The 17476-nt window shown below is 36.0% G+C and overlaps 1 protein-coding gene across 6 annotated transcripts in view; it reads right to left on the bottom strand.

Annotated features, from left to right (window-relative positions):
• NSD3 (nuclear receptor binding SET domain protein 3) overlaps nt 1-17476 on the bottom strand; it is a 119253-nt gene that overhangs the window by 58144 nt on the left and 43633 nt on the right. For all 6 annotated transcript variants that reach the window (XM_030312600.1, XM_030312602.1, XM_030312601.1 and 3 more), the window contains exons 2-4: nt 14602-15320; nt 5951-6022; nt 5181-5343 (exon numbers count right to left, since the gene is read on the bottom strand). In XM_030312600.1, the coding sequence (XP_030168460.1) occupies nt 5181-5343; nt 5951-6022; nt 14602-15276 (910 nt within the window). In that variant the 5' untranslated portion in view covers nt 15277-15320. The remainder of the gene's footprint in view (nt 1-5180; nt 5344-5950; nt 6023-14601; nt 15321-17476) is intronic.

The raw sequence follows: 17476 nt of genomic DNA, 5'->3' as shown, positions 1-17476 counted from the left end.
TAAAATTAGTACAGCAAGTTTTAAGAGAAAGGAAATCAGAAATTCTAATTATCAGACTTTTTATCTTGGTTACACAACTTACTTTTCCTTGTCTTAAACTTTTTACAAACAAATCTGTGTCTAAATAAATATTTTCTTCCTTCCAAAAATGTATAACATATTTTCTTGGACTTTAAAAGTGCCTGTCAGGGGCGCCTGGGTGGCAGTTGGTTAAACGTCTGACTCTTGATTTCGGCTCAGGTTATGATCTCACGGTTGGTGAGTTTGAGCCCTGCATCTGGCTCAATGCAGAGAACACAGAGCCTTTTTGGGATTCTCTCTCTGCCCCTCTCCCATTCTCTCTCTCTCTCTCAAAAATGAATGAATGAATGAATGAATGAATGAGTGCTGGTCAAATTGCTTTTCTGGACACATAAAAGTGCGCTATACAAACAGGGGAGGGGAAGAGGCCACAGACTCACGGATCCTGTAAGGTCAAAACTATCTTTATAATAATACCAAGATGTTATTATTGTTTCACTTTGTTGACATTTGCACTTAATACTACAGGAACAATTGCAGATAAGACTGCTGGCATGTTAGCAAAAATAAAACCAGAGAGTGACACCAAACTATACTAGTATCACATTCTTCACAACCACACACTGGCAGTTAAAAAAAAAAAAAAGCCAGTTTTATTTAATGTCCTTCATGATGCAGTAAAAATGATTAATTTTACTAAATCTCAACCCTTGGATACATGTCTTTAATATTCTGTGTGATAAAACGAGAAGAATGCATAAAGTACATACTGAAGTGTGACAGTTATCTTGAGGAAAAGTACCTGTGCGGTTGTTTGAATTGCAAGGTCACTGGCCACTTTTTCACAAAACACCATATTTCAAAGAATGACTGGCAGAAAACCTATGATTATTTGAAATTGAGCATCTGGCAGATATTTCCTCAAAAGCAAGTTTGCTCTTTCAAGGAAATCAACTGACACTACTTGTGCCAATAATAAAATTTGATCTTTCAAGCAAAAATTAGAATTTTGCAAAACCAGTATTTGTCCCTGTGAGTCTTCCAAATTCCCAATAATCAAAGAATTTTCTGATGAAATAACTGGTCATGTAAACTAATATGATTTAAAAATATATCTGTAGAGGAATGTGTCAACATTTGGAAGATATGTCTCACTTGGTAAAACCAATATTTTTTAAGTGGCCAATATATGATATTACAAAATCATGTAAAGTAAAAGATTCATTCAAAGTGCAAGACAGAACCAACGGATTCTAATGTAACAAAGTGCAAAAAGTTTATTGATACGATTTTAGGCTCTCTATTCCAACTTACCCACCACTTGTTGAGTATGGGTATAATATCAGAGAAATATATCCACAATTATCTAAAAAGGCTATTAAAATACACTATTCCTTTCTGACTACGCACCTGAGGCCAGATCATCTTCATATATTTCAACCAAAACAACAAATCATAACAGACTGAATGTATAGGCAGATATGAGTATCTAGTATCTTCACTTAAGTCAGACATTAAAGAGATTTGTAACAATGTAAAATGATATTCTTCTTCATTAATATTTTTGAGAAAATAGTTATTTTTCATAAAAACATAATGATAACATATAATGGATTATTATTATTTTAGAGAGAGAGAGAGAGAGCACGCATGTGAAAGCGGGGAAGAGGGGGACAGGAAGAGGGGGAGAAGGTGGGAGAGGGAGAGGGAGAGGGAGAGGGAGAGGGAGAGGGAGAGGGAGAGGGAGAGGGGGAGAGAGAGAGAGAGAGAGAGAGAGAGAGAGAGAGAGAGAGAGAATCTTAAGCAGTTTCCGTGCTCAGCCTGGAGTACAGCATGGGGCTCAATTCTACCACCCTGGGATCATGACCTAAGTGGAAATCAAGATTCAGACACTCAATCGACGAGCCACCCAGGCACCCTGAAAATGTTCTAAAATTAGATGTAGAGGGGTGCCTGGCTGGCTCAGTTGGTAAGTGTCTGACTCCTGATTTCAACTCAGGTCATGATCTCATGGTTGGTTAGTTCCAGTCCTGCATTGGGCTCCATGTTGTTAGCGTGGATTCTCTCCCTCTCTAAGCGCATGCACACACTCTCTCTCTCAAAATAAATAAATAAATAATTAAAAAATACTTTATAAAAAATAAATAAATAAAATTAGATGTAATGCTGGCTGCACAACTCTGTAAATGTACTAAAAAATCACTGAATTGCACGGAATTGGCATGTAATGCATATATCAAAAAGCGGTTATTTTAAAAACTACTGCAGAAAAAGAACATTAAAAATATCAGAATACACTTTTAATTAATTTAAATTTTTAAAAATTTCTAAGTTCTCAGAATTCCAGTTTTCTCAATAATGCAAACAAAATCAGTTCTTCTAGCAGTAAAGTAGAAGATTGTCTAGGGGATACCAGACCAAATTAGATTAATTCATAAAACTAAACTGAAACACTTCCTTTGAAACACAGATGCAGCATAAATTGTGCTTTCACTTATATCCCATAAAAAAGCTGAAATTAGCAGGTTTTCATAAAGTAACTACAGGTGAAACTATATAATCTCAGAAGCATGCTCTAAGGGGAGAGAATTAAAGAGCTTGATAATTATCACATGATAATAATATCTCAGAGAGCTCTAGAAGCCCAGATAGGTACATGGATTATGTTATTTAAAAAGGTTTGGCCCTAAAAGACACAAGAAAAGATGCTCATCGTCATTTATCATCAAGGAAATGCAAATCAAAAACTACAATGAACTATCATCTTACACCTGTCAGAATGGCTAAAATTAACAACACAAGAAACAACAGGTGCTGGCAAGGATGCGGAGAAAGGGGAACCCTCTTACACTGTTGGTGGGATTGCAAACTGGTGCAGCCACTCTGGAAAAAAATATGGAGATTCCTCAAAAACATGGAGATTCCTTAAAAACAGAACTACCTTATGATCCAGCAATTGCACTACTGGGTATTTACCCAAAGAACACAAAAATACTAATTCAAAGGGATCCATGCACCCTTATGTTTATAGTAGCATTATTTACAATAGCTAAGATATGGAAGCAGCCCAAGTATCCATCAATTGATGAATGGATAAAGAAGAAGTGGTATATATATACAATGGAATAATACTCAGCCATCAAAAAGAATGAAACCTTGCCATTTGCAATGACATGGATGGAGCTAGAGGGTAATATGCTAAGCAAAATAAGTCAGAGAAAGACAAATACCATGTGATTTCACTCATACATGGAATTTAAGAAACAAAACAAGCAAAGGGAAAAAAATAAGAGAGAGACAAATCAAGAAACAGACTCTTAATTATAGAGAACAAACTGATTTGTTATCAGAGGGGAGGTGGGGGGCGGATGGGTTAAATAGGTGATGGAGATTGAGGAGTGCACTTGTGATGAGCTTTGGGTGATGTATGGAAATGCTGAATTACTATATTGTACACCTGAAACTAATATAACACTGTATGTTAACTGGAATTAAGATAAAACTTTTGAAAAAAGAAGGCAGCTTGCTCCTTTTGGGAAATCCTTGTCCCTTTCTTCTCCTATTCATAAAATCATAGATTATTAAACCTTCAAGGTATTTCAGAGATTACTAGTCCAACACTCTGAGTAATAAGTAATAAATGAAAGAACTAGGACTGACTGCCTTCCTCCAACCTTGGTAAATTATGACTAGGTGAATTCAATGAACTTTCCTTTCAATACACAGTATGCTTAAGAGTGGAGGTTCTGGATATGTCTCTCTGAAACTCTATTTACTTATTCAAAACATAAGGATAATAATAGTACCTACTTCATAGTGTTGCTGCTATGTGGACTGTATAAAATACATGAGAGAAATGCTTAACATAGTGCCCTCCACAAAAGTAGACATTCCACAATGCTGGTTTTTTTTTGTTTTTGTTTTTTTACGTCTGCTCCATTGATGCTTCCAGTTACCCAACCTTTAATTAGCAGGTTATAATGACAGATAATTGCCTCCTGTACCAGGGCAGATTACTGGCTATGTAGCACAAAAGTTATAGATATGGCTGATCTTGTCACAAATCTGACTTGCAAGACTTATGTAGACATTTTTTCTTTTCATAACAATGAACAGGAAGCAAGAAAGAAATTTTAAAGAGAAAAATAGGTGCAGAGTTGTCACAAACAATAAGGAACTCAACATGTAACAAGAGTGAGTTCACAAAACAAATATCCAGAAATAAATTCCAAACTCAAACCTTCCTCTGGCTAACTAAGCAAGTCCATTCCAAATTCTAGAATCCCAATAATCTAGTCAACATGTTTTGGTCAAACCCATGAAAAGAAATGGAGAAAAGTTAGAAAACATCTTTTTCTTAACATTAATATTCCTAAGGTAGGATTCTATGCTAAATAGCTAGATTCAAGCTGTACGTCTATGTTGTATTGAATTTATAAGGATGTCTCAGTAAATTTACAGATTAAAAAATGGATTGAAGGAGGCAAAAAAAGCATTGTGAAAATTTCATCAGGATTGAAAACACTGTGTGGGTAAAAAATTACTATCCATAGTAGTCAATGATGAAATAAAACGTACAGCGAGAAAGCATGGCCCAAATGCCCACTAAGCTCATATAAGACATCTTTTTTTTTCCCCCATATAAGACATCTTATTACTTACCCATCTGCTTTCTTTTGGAATTCATATGAGAGGTCAGTCAGATAAAGGTTTTTTAAAGAAGCAGCATGAAGAAATTATAAAATGCAGAGTGGTAAAAGGGAAAACAAGGACTGTCTCAGGTGTAGAGGCTTTCTGCCCATTAAGATGACCAGAATTCTATCACTAGTAATTAAAAACTGATATTTTGGGGGCACCTGGGTGGCTAAGTTGGTTAAGCATTCGATTTCAGCTCAGGTCATGATCTCACAGTCGGTGAGTTCAAGCCCTGTGTGGGGCTCTGTGCTGATAGCTCGGGCCTGGAGCCTGCTTCAGATTCTGTGTCTCCCTCACTCTCTTCTTCCCCACTTGTGCTCTGTCTCTGTCTCTCAAAAATAAACATAAAAAAGCCCTGATATTTTGGTGTCAGATTGTATATTATGTGCACACTCATATACAATATTTAAGATTCAATCCCGCCCCCCACCTTTTATTTAATATCTATTTATGCCTTTAGTTACCTCTTGTGTTAATTTTGGTATGAACCTCGAGCTGGGGATCACTTGAAACCATGCAAGGCCACCAAGGATAGGTTCCCACCTTAGACCAAACAAGATCGCCAACCTGGAACTTAACACCAGCTGACACTTCTGTTGTTGGAACAGAAGATAATATTGGCTGAACCTACAGGAAAAGGTCATAAAACTTCATTAGCACACAAAGTTAAAAAAAGACATTATGTACAAGTACATTAAACATGTTAACCTAGTAAAATTTATCTTCAATTATATTTTCCCTGATACCTATCCATAACTAGCAAAAAGGAAGAGAAGGAAAACAATAAGCTTCACTCCAAATACTGAAAATAGGACTGATATTCTTGATGTCTTATCGATAAGAGACCTTGAGAATTCACGTAATCCATTAAAAAGGTGTCATAAAAATATTTTTGTAACTTTGTATGGTGACAGATGGTAATTACACATATTGAGGTGATAATTTTGCAATGTATACACATATCAAATCAATATGTTGTACACCTGAAACTAATACAATGCTACATGTTGATTATACTTTGATAAGAAAAGGTGGTCATAGTTTTGAAAAGGAGAATAATTCACTGAAAGTATCTACCTCTTAAACCAGCTCCAAGATTTATTTCAGTACAATTTCGGAAATCCAGAAGTATGGAACTATAATAATATGTGTAAACATGTGTTATATTTTAATCACCCTGCTTTCACCTTCTCACACCATACTTGATTAGACAGTATTCAATATAACAACTCACCGGGGGTTCCTCTTTTAGTACTGGATCGTCTCTTGGTTTTTCTGACACAGTGTCAATCCTCTCATTTGGTCTCTAGGTGAAAAGGTATAGATTAAAAAAAATAAAATGGCAGCCAACCAAAGAATAGTGACATACACAAAAAAGAATCAAAACTAAATCACAAAGAGAATAAAGGACATTTATTAACTGGATAATGTAGGTAGTAAGAATACAACGTATGCAGTGCACGATGTCTTAACATTCATGGTCTATTCCACGCCATAGCTGTATCTCTCATTTCTTATTTCATCACTTCTAAAACTTAATTTGTTTATTTTATTTATGTATTTATTTATTTAGACCTAACAGGGTGCAGAAAAATGAGTACTCTGAGATTGCTAGTAAGATATAACTTGGAATTTTCCTGGAGAGCAATCTGGCATGAATGAAAAGCCTTAAATTTTAAGACTCTGTTCCAGAAGTTCCACTTCTAAATACATATGTATGTTGAAAAAGCGTGGAGAGGTATAAATATATACACACACACAGATATGCACACCAGTCCTATTTATAAAAGCAAATTAGAAAACAATCTAAATGTCTAGTAACATAAATTAGTTAAATACATTATGACTAGATAGCAAAGAAATATAAATGAATTTTAAATGACATGGAAGAGGTGCCTGGATGGCTCAGTTAGTGAAGCACGTGATTCTTGATATTGGGGTTGTGAGTTTGAGCCCTATGTTGGGTGTAGAGATTACTTAAAAATAAGATCTTAAAAAAAAAAAAAAATATATATATATATATATATATATGTATATATATATATGGACATGGGAAAATAATAGAACATTTTTTGAAAAGAGCAAATTGCAAACCAATCTGTATAGTATGATTCCAATCTTGGAAAAATAATTTTTTCTAAGTACACAGAAAGAAAAACTAGAATACCACCAGGTGATGGAAAAAGTGATTTTTTTTGGTGTGCTTTTCTGTATTTGTCAAATTGTCTATGATAACATTATTTTTCTAATCATAAAATCCACAAATAGGTTACTTAAAAATTATTTTTCTGGAACCCTTAGGGAAGACAATTTGGAAATATCTATCAAACTTCAAAATATGTCCCTCTTCAATCGAGAAATTATATTTTAGGGAACTATTTACAGAAAACAAAATGAGAAAATCTAAGCAGAGGATAGTAAGTATAGCACTATTCCATGTCAGTAATCTACATATCTATCAACATCTTCCAACTTTTTATTTTAAAAGTCTGTATATGCCTTGAAAAGTATTTGATACATTTTATATCAAATTGATAAGAGTAGTTATCTTTGGGGAATGAGATTAGGGAAATGGTGAAGGAAGATCTATCTATATATATATCTTAAGTTTATTTATTTATTTATTTTAAGAGAGACGGAGACAGTGTGAATGGAGGAGGAGCACAGAGATGGGGAGACAGAGAATCCCAAGCAGGCTCTGCACTGTCACCACCGAACCTGAGGCTCGAACTCTCAGAATGATGACATCATGACCTGAGGTGAAACCAAGAGTCAGACATGTAACCCACTGAGCCACCCAGGTGCTCCAGGCAGATCTATATTTTTGTGTTATTGGTACTTTCTGTATAAAGCATATTACTTTTATAATTAAAAAGATATTTGAGGCGCCTGGGTGGCTCAGTTGGTTAAGCGTCCGACTTCGGCTCAGGTCATGATCTCGCGGTCCGTGGGTTCGAGCCCCACGTTGGGCTCTGTGCTGACAGCTCAGAGCCTGGAGCCTGCTTCGGATTCTGTGTCTCCCTCTCTCTCTGCCCCTCCCCTGTTCATGCTCTCTCTCTCTCTGTCTCAAAAATAAATAAATGTTAAAAAAAAATTAAAAAAAAAAGATATTTAAAAAACTTCTCACTTGTCAAAGAACAGAATTTAATTTAGATGGCATAAAGAAAGATATATGTATCAAATTAGGTCTTAGTTCCAATTTAAAAATATGAGTAATTCTAGAAGCTACTTAAAATTGTCAATTCAATTAATTCAGGACACTGTTGTAATACCAGTAAAAATAAAGTTTTATTAAATAAAAAATTGTAGAAAGATTTTTAACTACAAGGAAATGATAAGCCAGACTAATACCCTAAACTCCAAGTATCAGTCATTTACTCAACACTGCCTATGAATTTCCAGGCACTGTTCTAGAAGGTGGGTATGCAATGATGAAACTAATAGATTTGATCCATTACCTCAAAGAGCTTACAGTTGGGTAGGACAGACAGACACTAAACAAATAAAAACATACACTTATACAATGTAAATGTATGAAGAGAAATAAAGGGGGGGTGCATCCTTAAATATGAAGGTCAAGAAAGGTCTTTCTGAAAAAGTAAATTGTAATCTGAGAATCAAAGGATGAATAGTCTAGTAAAAAGTGGGAAGAACATTCCAGAATGAAGTCATGGCATGTGTGCAGTTCCTGGGATTCAAAAAGGTAGAAATTTCAGGGGGCCTGGGTGCTCAGTCAGTTAAGCCTCCAACTTCGGCTTAGGTCAGCATCTCATTGTTCGTGAATTCCAGCCCTACATCACACTCTATGCTGACAGCTCAGAGCCTGGACACTGCTTCAGATTCTGTGTCTTCCTCTTTCTCTGTACTTCCCCCACTCATGCTCTGTTTCTCTGTGTGTGTGTCTCTCTCTCTCTTTCTCTCTCAAAAGTAAACATTAAAAAAATTTAAGAGGGGTGCCTGGGTGGCTCAGTCGGTTGAACGTCCGACTTCGGCTTAGGTCATGATCTTGTGGTTCATGAGTTCAAGCCCCACGTCCGGCTCTGTGCTGACAGCTCAGAGCCTGGAGCCTGCTTCAGATTCTGTGTGTCTCTCTCTCAGCTCCTCCCCCTGCTTGCACCCAGTCTCTCTCTCTCTCTCTCTCAAAAATAAATAAAAACATTAAAAAAATTTTTTTTAATTAAGAAAAAAAGGTAGAAATTTCATGGTAGGAATTGGTAATGGCAGAAAGGCCATTACAACCGACTTAATTGCCCAAAGGAGAGAGAGGTTACATGATGACAGAGGGGAGACAGGGTACATTATGAGGGCCTCATAAGTATATTCAAATGTTTTATCTTAAGTGCAGTAAAAAGCTACTGATGAGGATTAGGTAGAGAAGTAACACACACCACTTTATGCATTAAAGATCATGTTAACTATTATGCGGAAAATAGAAGCAAGAGGAGAAGCAGAATGTTTAATTAGGTTACTGAAAACAGCCCAGGTGAAAAAAGGTAGTGGCAACTTGTCGATGGGCACAAAATTCGCTGTCAGATGTGTCTGTGGTGGTACCACATAATCCAATAGGACACACTCATTGAGCAAGGAAAGAAAAATCTGTGTTCAAGTGGAAACTGTCTTCCTGATCACTGGTATAATAATAAAGCAGTTTGGAAATACTGTCCACATTTGCATAGTCCCTTTCAGTAGCTTCACTTCAATCTACAGATACAGCTTAAGCCTTCACCTTAACTTCTCATTCTTCAGCTACTGCAGGAAGACAAGACCGCTTGAGGAAGCACATATGCCGCTAAGAAAGCGAGTTGTCCTCCTCCGCACACTCACTCTTCATAATGTCTGGGTGTAAGGGATCTCTGTGACTCCTTTTGAGGGCAGACAGATAAGAAGTGACTCATCTTTGCCACACAACAAAATCCTACTATTATTGTAAGAACTGGTCTGAAGCCCATTAACATTCTTCCCTTTCTGGATTAAAGACAGGATTTCCTTCAAAACTGTTTATTATTCAAATGCCTTATCTTTTTTAAAAAAAAAATTTTTTTACATTTATTTTTTTTGAGAGACAGAGTGAGACAAAGTGAGAGTGGGGGAGAGAGACCCAGGATCAGAAGCAGGATCCAGGCTCTGAGCTGTCAGCACAGAGCCCGACATGGGGCTCGAACCCACAGACCGTGAGATCATGACCTGAGCCGAAGTCGGACGCTCAACTGACTAAGCCACGCAGGAGCCCCTCAAATGCCTTATCTTTTTTTGATTATTTTGGTTTGTTCCAGAATGCTCACTTTTCAATTTCAGGCTAGCTTGAAACACTGTTAAAATCACTTTCACAGAACTAAAATTGTTTATACAGCCATTTTAAAAGGAAAACAATGGCAAGGGAGAGAAGCAAGCTTAAGATTTATTCTAAGCTTTCAAGACTATATAAAAGAAAGGAAAATAAGAAAGTCAAATAAGGATGCTGAAATGATAAAAAGGAAATATACATTGCAAGATATGCTAATACATGGGCAAAATAGAAATATCTAGTAGGCATTTAGAGATCTACGATTTGAGCTCAAAAAAAAGGGTAAGAAGATAAACAGATAGCATAGTATCACAAACACCAATTAAGGGAAGTTTTTAAGACAAAATGGTCACTGGAAGTCAAATGCTTAGGAGTCAAGAAAAATGAGTCAGAAAATGTCAACAGATAAAATACTTCTGGGTATAATATCCATTTTCCATTAGTTGTTCAAAGGATAGATAAGCTTAAAAGAGATTTAAATCAAGTAAGGACAAGAAATACCTTTTGGTACTAACAGTGTTGCGTTAGGAAGAGAGACTCTGAGAAAAAGATGACAGTGAGTTAGCTCTCCTTAGTTTTAAATTTTTGATTTTATGGGTATATACCTCTTTTTTACATTTTTAGTTGATTCCATATGGAAAGACCTATATTCCAGGAAAAAATAACAAGAAGTTTCTTAAACAGGAAAAAAAATGTTAAGAAAACAGCTAAAATAAAATTACATTATCCAAAATACTCCTTTTTAAAGAATTTGGTCTAGTACTTTTATTAAAACCCAAGAGATTTATTAAAATGAATAATATGCATCAAATCTAGAATTCCTAATCCCTAATAATTTTCAAAACATTAAGCAAAATCACATTCTTTTAAAAAACCCAAAATTTATGTCAACATTTAAGGTGGAAAGAAAAATTCAAAGGCAGTAAATTGTTCGTGCATCTTTCTGTATTACTTTCTAAATAACTATTTAAGGTCATAACCTTAAACATTAAAACATCTGTACAAAAGGAACATTTTGCACTTAAACGGTTTCTAAGAATTTTAAGACCTAATACTCTGAGGCTAGAGAACCAAATATAAGCTCTAACTTAGTGCTGAGGAGACTGGAAGCTATTTGGCTTTTTATAAATGAAAATGGCAAGCTAAGAGTTAATGAGACTAGTCTTAGTGGATAAGCCCACTGAGGTGCTGGTGGAAGACCAATGTTTGAATAGGGCCTACGCTCACATGCCTGAGGCATTACACCTGCCAGGGAGGAAGACATGCAGAAACATTTTCACATGTTTCTAATTTGATAGGAGGGAAAACAGCTCCACCAGCTTTACAGAATATACAATTTCAGTAGTGATCTCAGGTCTCCTGCTGCCTAGATGTTTGGACACATTTTATTGTTGAGAAAATATACTTAGGTCGTTCCAAATAACAGCCACTCTTTAGAAGGCCAAACAACCCAGAACTGGGAGGAGATACTTATAGATCAAATACCAAGAAAAAAAGAAAAAAGTAGTGAGTGAAATCATTAAGGATTACTTTAAATGAGACTGCTCAAAAAAGAACTTATGACTGGGTTTTTAGGGAACAAAAATACATATAAAAACAAATCCAGCTTAAGGACATTTCAAACTTTTCCTCCAAGCATTCAGTTCTCATTATGCTTCCCTAAAGCATCTGGGGAGGGGAGCTGTCCAGTTGCGTCAGCAGACTCTCACTTGGGCTTCCCTTTCATTTCTAAGGCCTCTACGATGCTAAACACCAAGTGCTTGGACCCTTAGTAACAATGAGGAGGCACAACGGTGTCAAAAATTAAAACACGAAAAACTATCCTAAGGGAAACAAAATAAATGTTGTTCAAGTTAAGGAAACCTAATAATAATAAAAAAAAAGAAAACAAAGTTACAAAACCAATCATTTTGTGCACATTACTGGTCATCTGCATAGTTTAGTGAAGCATGACACTCACAGGAGTCTTGGGAGGCTCTAGCTTTAAAGTTCTATTATCAGAATGGAGTACAACTTTAATGGTGCCCACTTCTTTAGCTCTGTCCCCTATGTGTGATAAATTTTAATTAATCAAAATTCAACTAACAAGATCTTCTCATTTTTCTCTTTAGAATAAAAGGGAGGAGTGAAGGGAGAGTAACAAAGAGAAAGAGGGAGAGAAACATTGGGGGGGAGGGAAAGGGGGCAAGGACAAAAAGGATGGGGGAGGGGAAGGAAAACCTGGATTTTCACCAAAAACTCAACTTTCAGGCAATGGTCTTGGTAATATTTAGTGCAATCAATACTACATCTATACCTTCAGTCAAATTGATATTCTTTTACCTCAAGATACTGTAAGATCCTAAATAATGACATATTAAACTATACCCCACATGATTTACCAAAAAGAAAATGAACTAAAACTTTTAAATTCTATCTAATCATTTGAATCCTTGGATATAACAATTAACTCAAGGTTTAAGTGATACAAAGAGCCAGGCATAGCACATATCCAACAAAGACAGAATGGGCTTTAAAATCTCACTATTAGGAGCGCCTGGGTGACTCAGTAGGTTAAGCTTCCAACTCTTGGTTTTGGCTCAAGTCATGATCTCACGGTTCATGAGTTTGAGCCCCATGTCGGGCTCCATGCTGATGGTGTGGAGCCTGCTTGGGATTCTCTCTCCCTCTCTCTGCCCCTCCCCTGCTCTCTCTCTCTCTCAAAATAAATTAAAAAAAAAACAAAAACTTAAAATCTCATTATAAAGGGACTATTAGAAATATCATTGCACTCAATTTTCCTAGATTCCAATAAAATAAAAAGGATATAAAAAGTAAGCAGATTGTCTTATCCTGCCTCTAAATGCTTCCAGACCTGTTTCTATTTTGAAATATATTTTTAATGTACCTTGTCAAAAGAGGTAAAAAGTCTAGCCCAGTAAGTAAAATTGGATATTCTCCTATCTGCCAGATTGTCTAGAGCAAAAGCAAGATGGGCCAACAAAACAGTTCTCAGGAACTAAGCTTTAGCTCTGGTTTTAACCAAATTCAGGTTTTATGCATTTTTGTGATTCCCAAGGGTCACAGTGTATCACCTACCTTTTCACTGTAGGTCTAGGGAAAAAATGCTACAGTGAATGCATCTGGAATGCAAAAAGTTAACTTTTCTCCTTCCGTTTATTCATTTACTTAATGAAGTAATTGATGTGCTCAATGTGTGCTCACTTGGCTGTACTTATACAGTCTGTATAAGATACTATGTGAGCTAAGTTCAAGGGGTGAGGCATTTAAGAAATGATTTCAGAAATTTAGGCATTTCAGAAAACACTTAGTTACAAAGCCTTCATTTTACAAATGCAGAACTAAGACACCAGAATAGCTAAAGTGTCTCTAATTACTCTTTATCTCATTACCCAGTTTTATTTTCTTTACAGCACTTAATACTACCTAAACTATACTATACTATACTATACTACTATACTATACTATACAAACTATACTATACGTATGTTTGAATGTATGTACATATGTATGCATGTATTTTCTGGCTCCTCTTACTAGAATATAAGCAACCTGGAAGTAGGCATCTTTACTTTCATTCCTTGCTCTACTTTAAGAGTAGATACTTAAACAGTATTGTTAAATGAATAAATAAAACTACAGAAAAATGAGAAAAACTGAAATATTACACCGGGACTCATGAGAGTCTAGAATCAGTGTGGCCTTTTACTCTAGAAAATGATCACATTTGAGTTGAATGAAGTACTGGAACCCAGCTACTGAGGGAAAGGTGAGTTGGTATGAAGTAAACATTTCTTTAAACAGAAGATAATAAATTAACTTATTCAGGCATACCAGATCAGACAGAAAAGCAGACTAGTATTATAAAAATATCCATTTCTTCTCAAATCAATGTCTGGGAAATGTCTTCAATTCATACTATGTATTAGAATAGTAACTAAAAACTCTTCATTCAAGCTAGGATTGATCTGTTACATACCTATTATTAAGTAAATTCATACTGAAACCTCAGAGATATTTTAAAAAATTGGCAGCATGCATCTTACCTATGAAGAATGACTTTTATAAAAATTCTACCTGAAGATTTTATTTCAATTTTAGTTAACATACAGTCCACCTAAAGTTTTAATATATATGAATACTAACTCTGATTTTAATACAAAGAGTTCCTCTATTCACATTATTTTGTAGCAAATACAATGGTAATGAGTGTTTAAATCTAAGCTCTCCGGGGAAAAGTTAGTTCAAAATAAAGAAAACCAATATAATTAACCATATTCTCTGCCTTTCTTCATCTTTAGAAACCAGGAGTTTATTATAAGCAAATAGAAATAAGTGAAGCTATTAGACAAAGAAACATAAGCAGCAAGATTCTTAGTGTCTGATGTCTTAAAAATATTTCTTCCCTCTAATGATGTCCATTCATTTATTCAAAAAATTTCTTACTCAGCACCTATAATAACATCCCAAGTTCCTTGCTAGGGATTAGAAGAAAGAAGTTATCAGGAATATTTATATTTGAAGAGATAAAAACTGAAAATATTTCTTGGACTTCCAGTAAATCTGAAAGGTTACAAAATTTTTCAAATGTTTCAACTTACATTTTGTTCCTCTGGTTCTAATTTGGGGATTTTGTGTGACTTGCGCTCTTCAGATCTAGATGAGTCATGCTTGTTGCTTTTTTTCCTCTTTTCCTTTCTGCTTTCATGCTTTGATTTTGTGTGCTCACTTGCCTGTACTTCATTTAAAAGGTCTCCACAAAGGGAAGACTCAAACAATTCCCTGCCATTCTGGATAGTTTTGGTTATTTTTAGTTTAATTTCAGGTGAGCCAGTCTTCTTTGGAATCACAGTTTGTGGTACCGAAGGAGGAGGTGGTGGCTGTGGAGGAGAAGGTTTTTCCAGAATTTCATGTGGTCTTGTGTTTGGAATTTCTGAATGGTAATAGTCAGTGGGGCTAAAGTTTCTAACTGCACCAAAGCCATTGGCTGACCCATTGGGATACTGATTATATGACTGGTATTTGGTTTGAGTTTCATACATGCTGATCGATGGTGGATAGCCATTTGTGAGTGGAGGAAGATCTTCTGTTGTAGGTGGATACTGAAAGCCTTGCTGCAAGGTAGCTTCATATGGTGTCTGGCCACCATCTTCAACAATGTCACTGTTGTTATCAAAGGCATCCTCCTGACGGATGTTGGCGGAGTCAATGAGTTGAGGTGGTTGCTGAATTGTGTTTCCCATGATCCCTTGCATGAAAGAGAAAGAGAAATCCATTGTTCTGCTCCAGCATCCTTAACTTTCCCTTTCTCTCATCGGGCCTAAAGTTTTAAAAGAGGAGATTAAAAGGTGTTAATATCCCCACAGGCTAGAGGCTTATCAATTGAAAAAAAGTCACTACAATATCCTGTACTCAATTGCCATATCCAGATATACACAAGCACTAAGGATTTTTAAAACAAGTAGCCAATATAATTCTGATACAAGGTAAATGTCTTTTACCTTAAATGCTTATCTATTTGAAACTCTCAATTACTTTCACAATTTCAGTAACAAAATTTTATCCTCTTAGCAAACATCCAAAATTGTTTTGCATTCCTTTATGTTTCCCAAGTTAGAAATTTAAGTCTCAGGTTAAAATTGGTATTTGCAAAGTAAGCAATGTTTTGACACATGTAAATTAGGTTCCATACAAGCTTCCTTTAAATCATTCATGTTTTGGGGCGCCTGGGTGGCTCAGTCGGTTAAGCGTCCGACTTCAGCTCAGGTCACGATCTCATGGTCCGTGAGTTCGAGCCCCGCGTCGGGCTCTGGGCTGATGATGGCTCAGAGCCTGGAGCCTGCTTCCGATTATGTGTCTCCCTCTCTCTCTGACCCTCCCCCGTTCATGCTCTGCCTCTCTCTGTCCCAAAATAAATAAACGTTAAATCATTCATGTTTTGCCCAGTGGTTCTCTTTATCATTACAAAAATAACAAAATCTTATTGCACACATTTAAAATAATTTTTTTAACATTTATTGATTTTTGGGAGACAGAGAGAGACAAAGCCTGAGTGGGGGAGGGACAGAAAGGGAGACCCACAATCCGAAGCAGGCTCCAGGCTCTGAGCTGTCAGCAGGGATCAAACTCACAGACCGTGAGATCAGGACCTGAGCTCAAGTCAGATGCTTCACCGACTGAGCCACCCACGTTCCCAGCAAATATTTTAAATACAAAAGTAGAAAGGTTTATGCCTCCCTCCTCCATCATTCCCATTCTTCTGTCATGGATAACCACTGTAAATATTTTGGTGAGTATTCTTCCAAATCTCTCTCTCTCTATATTTAGATATAAAATTTTAAAAATAGGGTTTATTCTGTAACTTGCTTATTCAACTTAACAATATATCCTAGATATCTTTCTACCTTGGCATGTATATGTTTCATGTATATCTTATTCTTTACATAGTTTCCTTGTGGTATTTAACTCAATGTACTTAACCATCTGTGTACTGACAATCACTTAGTTGCTCACAATTGTTTGATATTATACAACAGGGAACTTTCTTGAAACTAGATCTTTGTGCACGTATGTATTCCTATTGGAAAGTTTGAAATTTTGATAGATACTGCAAAACAGTTCTATAGGCTGTGCTATATATCAATTCACCCTCATACCAGTAGTATATGAGGATAGCTGATTCCCTAACATTCTTGACAGTATTTGAGTTGTTTTTAACCAGCGGCATAAATAGAATCATCTGGGGTAGTTTTACAAAATGCACATGTCAAGGTCTATTTACTGATGAATCTGATTCAATAAACCTCGGGGGAGGCCTACAGCATGTCTGTTTTAAGCCCACATTCCAGCTGATTCCGATGCACACTTAGTTGGGTCACTGCATTACAATCTTTGCATTGTAGTTGCTCTTAAGATTATTGCACCCTGTCTGGAAGGTGCCTAAAGATGCTCATATTGTGTAACAATGTTGTAATACAGATAAGCACATCTGTCAGGAAATGCTCTACAACCACTCTGTTTTGTCATAAAGTTTGACAAGCCCATATCTTGAGAGAGGATTAATGGACAGCTCAGATATTAGTTTGATAATCCCATAAACATTTCTTCTAGAAAGCTCTAAGGCAGAGAGGATTTCTCTACTGTATTGAGTCTGATGAGCTGATTTTAGCTTCTTATCCTGAAGAAGGATTTTGAGGCTATAGTCCAGCCAATTCTATGACCAATTAATAATGTCTACCATCTTGATTCTAGTAGGATTTGCCATAATAATAAAGCATATAACCCAAAACAGCAAAGGAAGAGGGAAATGATAGCTGACAATACACTTTCAAGGTATATCCAATTAAACAGGTGCTGTTTACTCTGTTAACAAATGGAAAGAAATGTAGAAGTTCTATAATTGCAAGCAAGAGAAAGAGAGCATAGAGGAAATCAAACTGCCCATACCACTCTATACGAGTATGGCAGGGGACCGGG

The sequence above is a fragment of the Lynx canadensis genome, chromosome B1 (assembly GCF_007474595.2).
Source record: "Lynx canadensis isolate LIC74 chromosome B1, mLynCan4.pri.v2, whole genome shotgun sequence".
Taxonomy (NCBI): domain Eukaryota; kingdom Metazoa; phylum Chordata; class Mammalia; order Carnivora; family Felidae; genus Lynx; species Lynx canadensis.
Note: the sequence above shows the minus strand (reverse complement) of the source record. Positions and strands in the feature narration are given on the sequence as shown.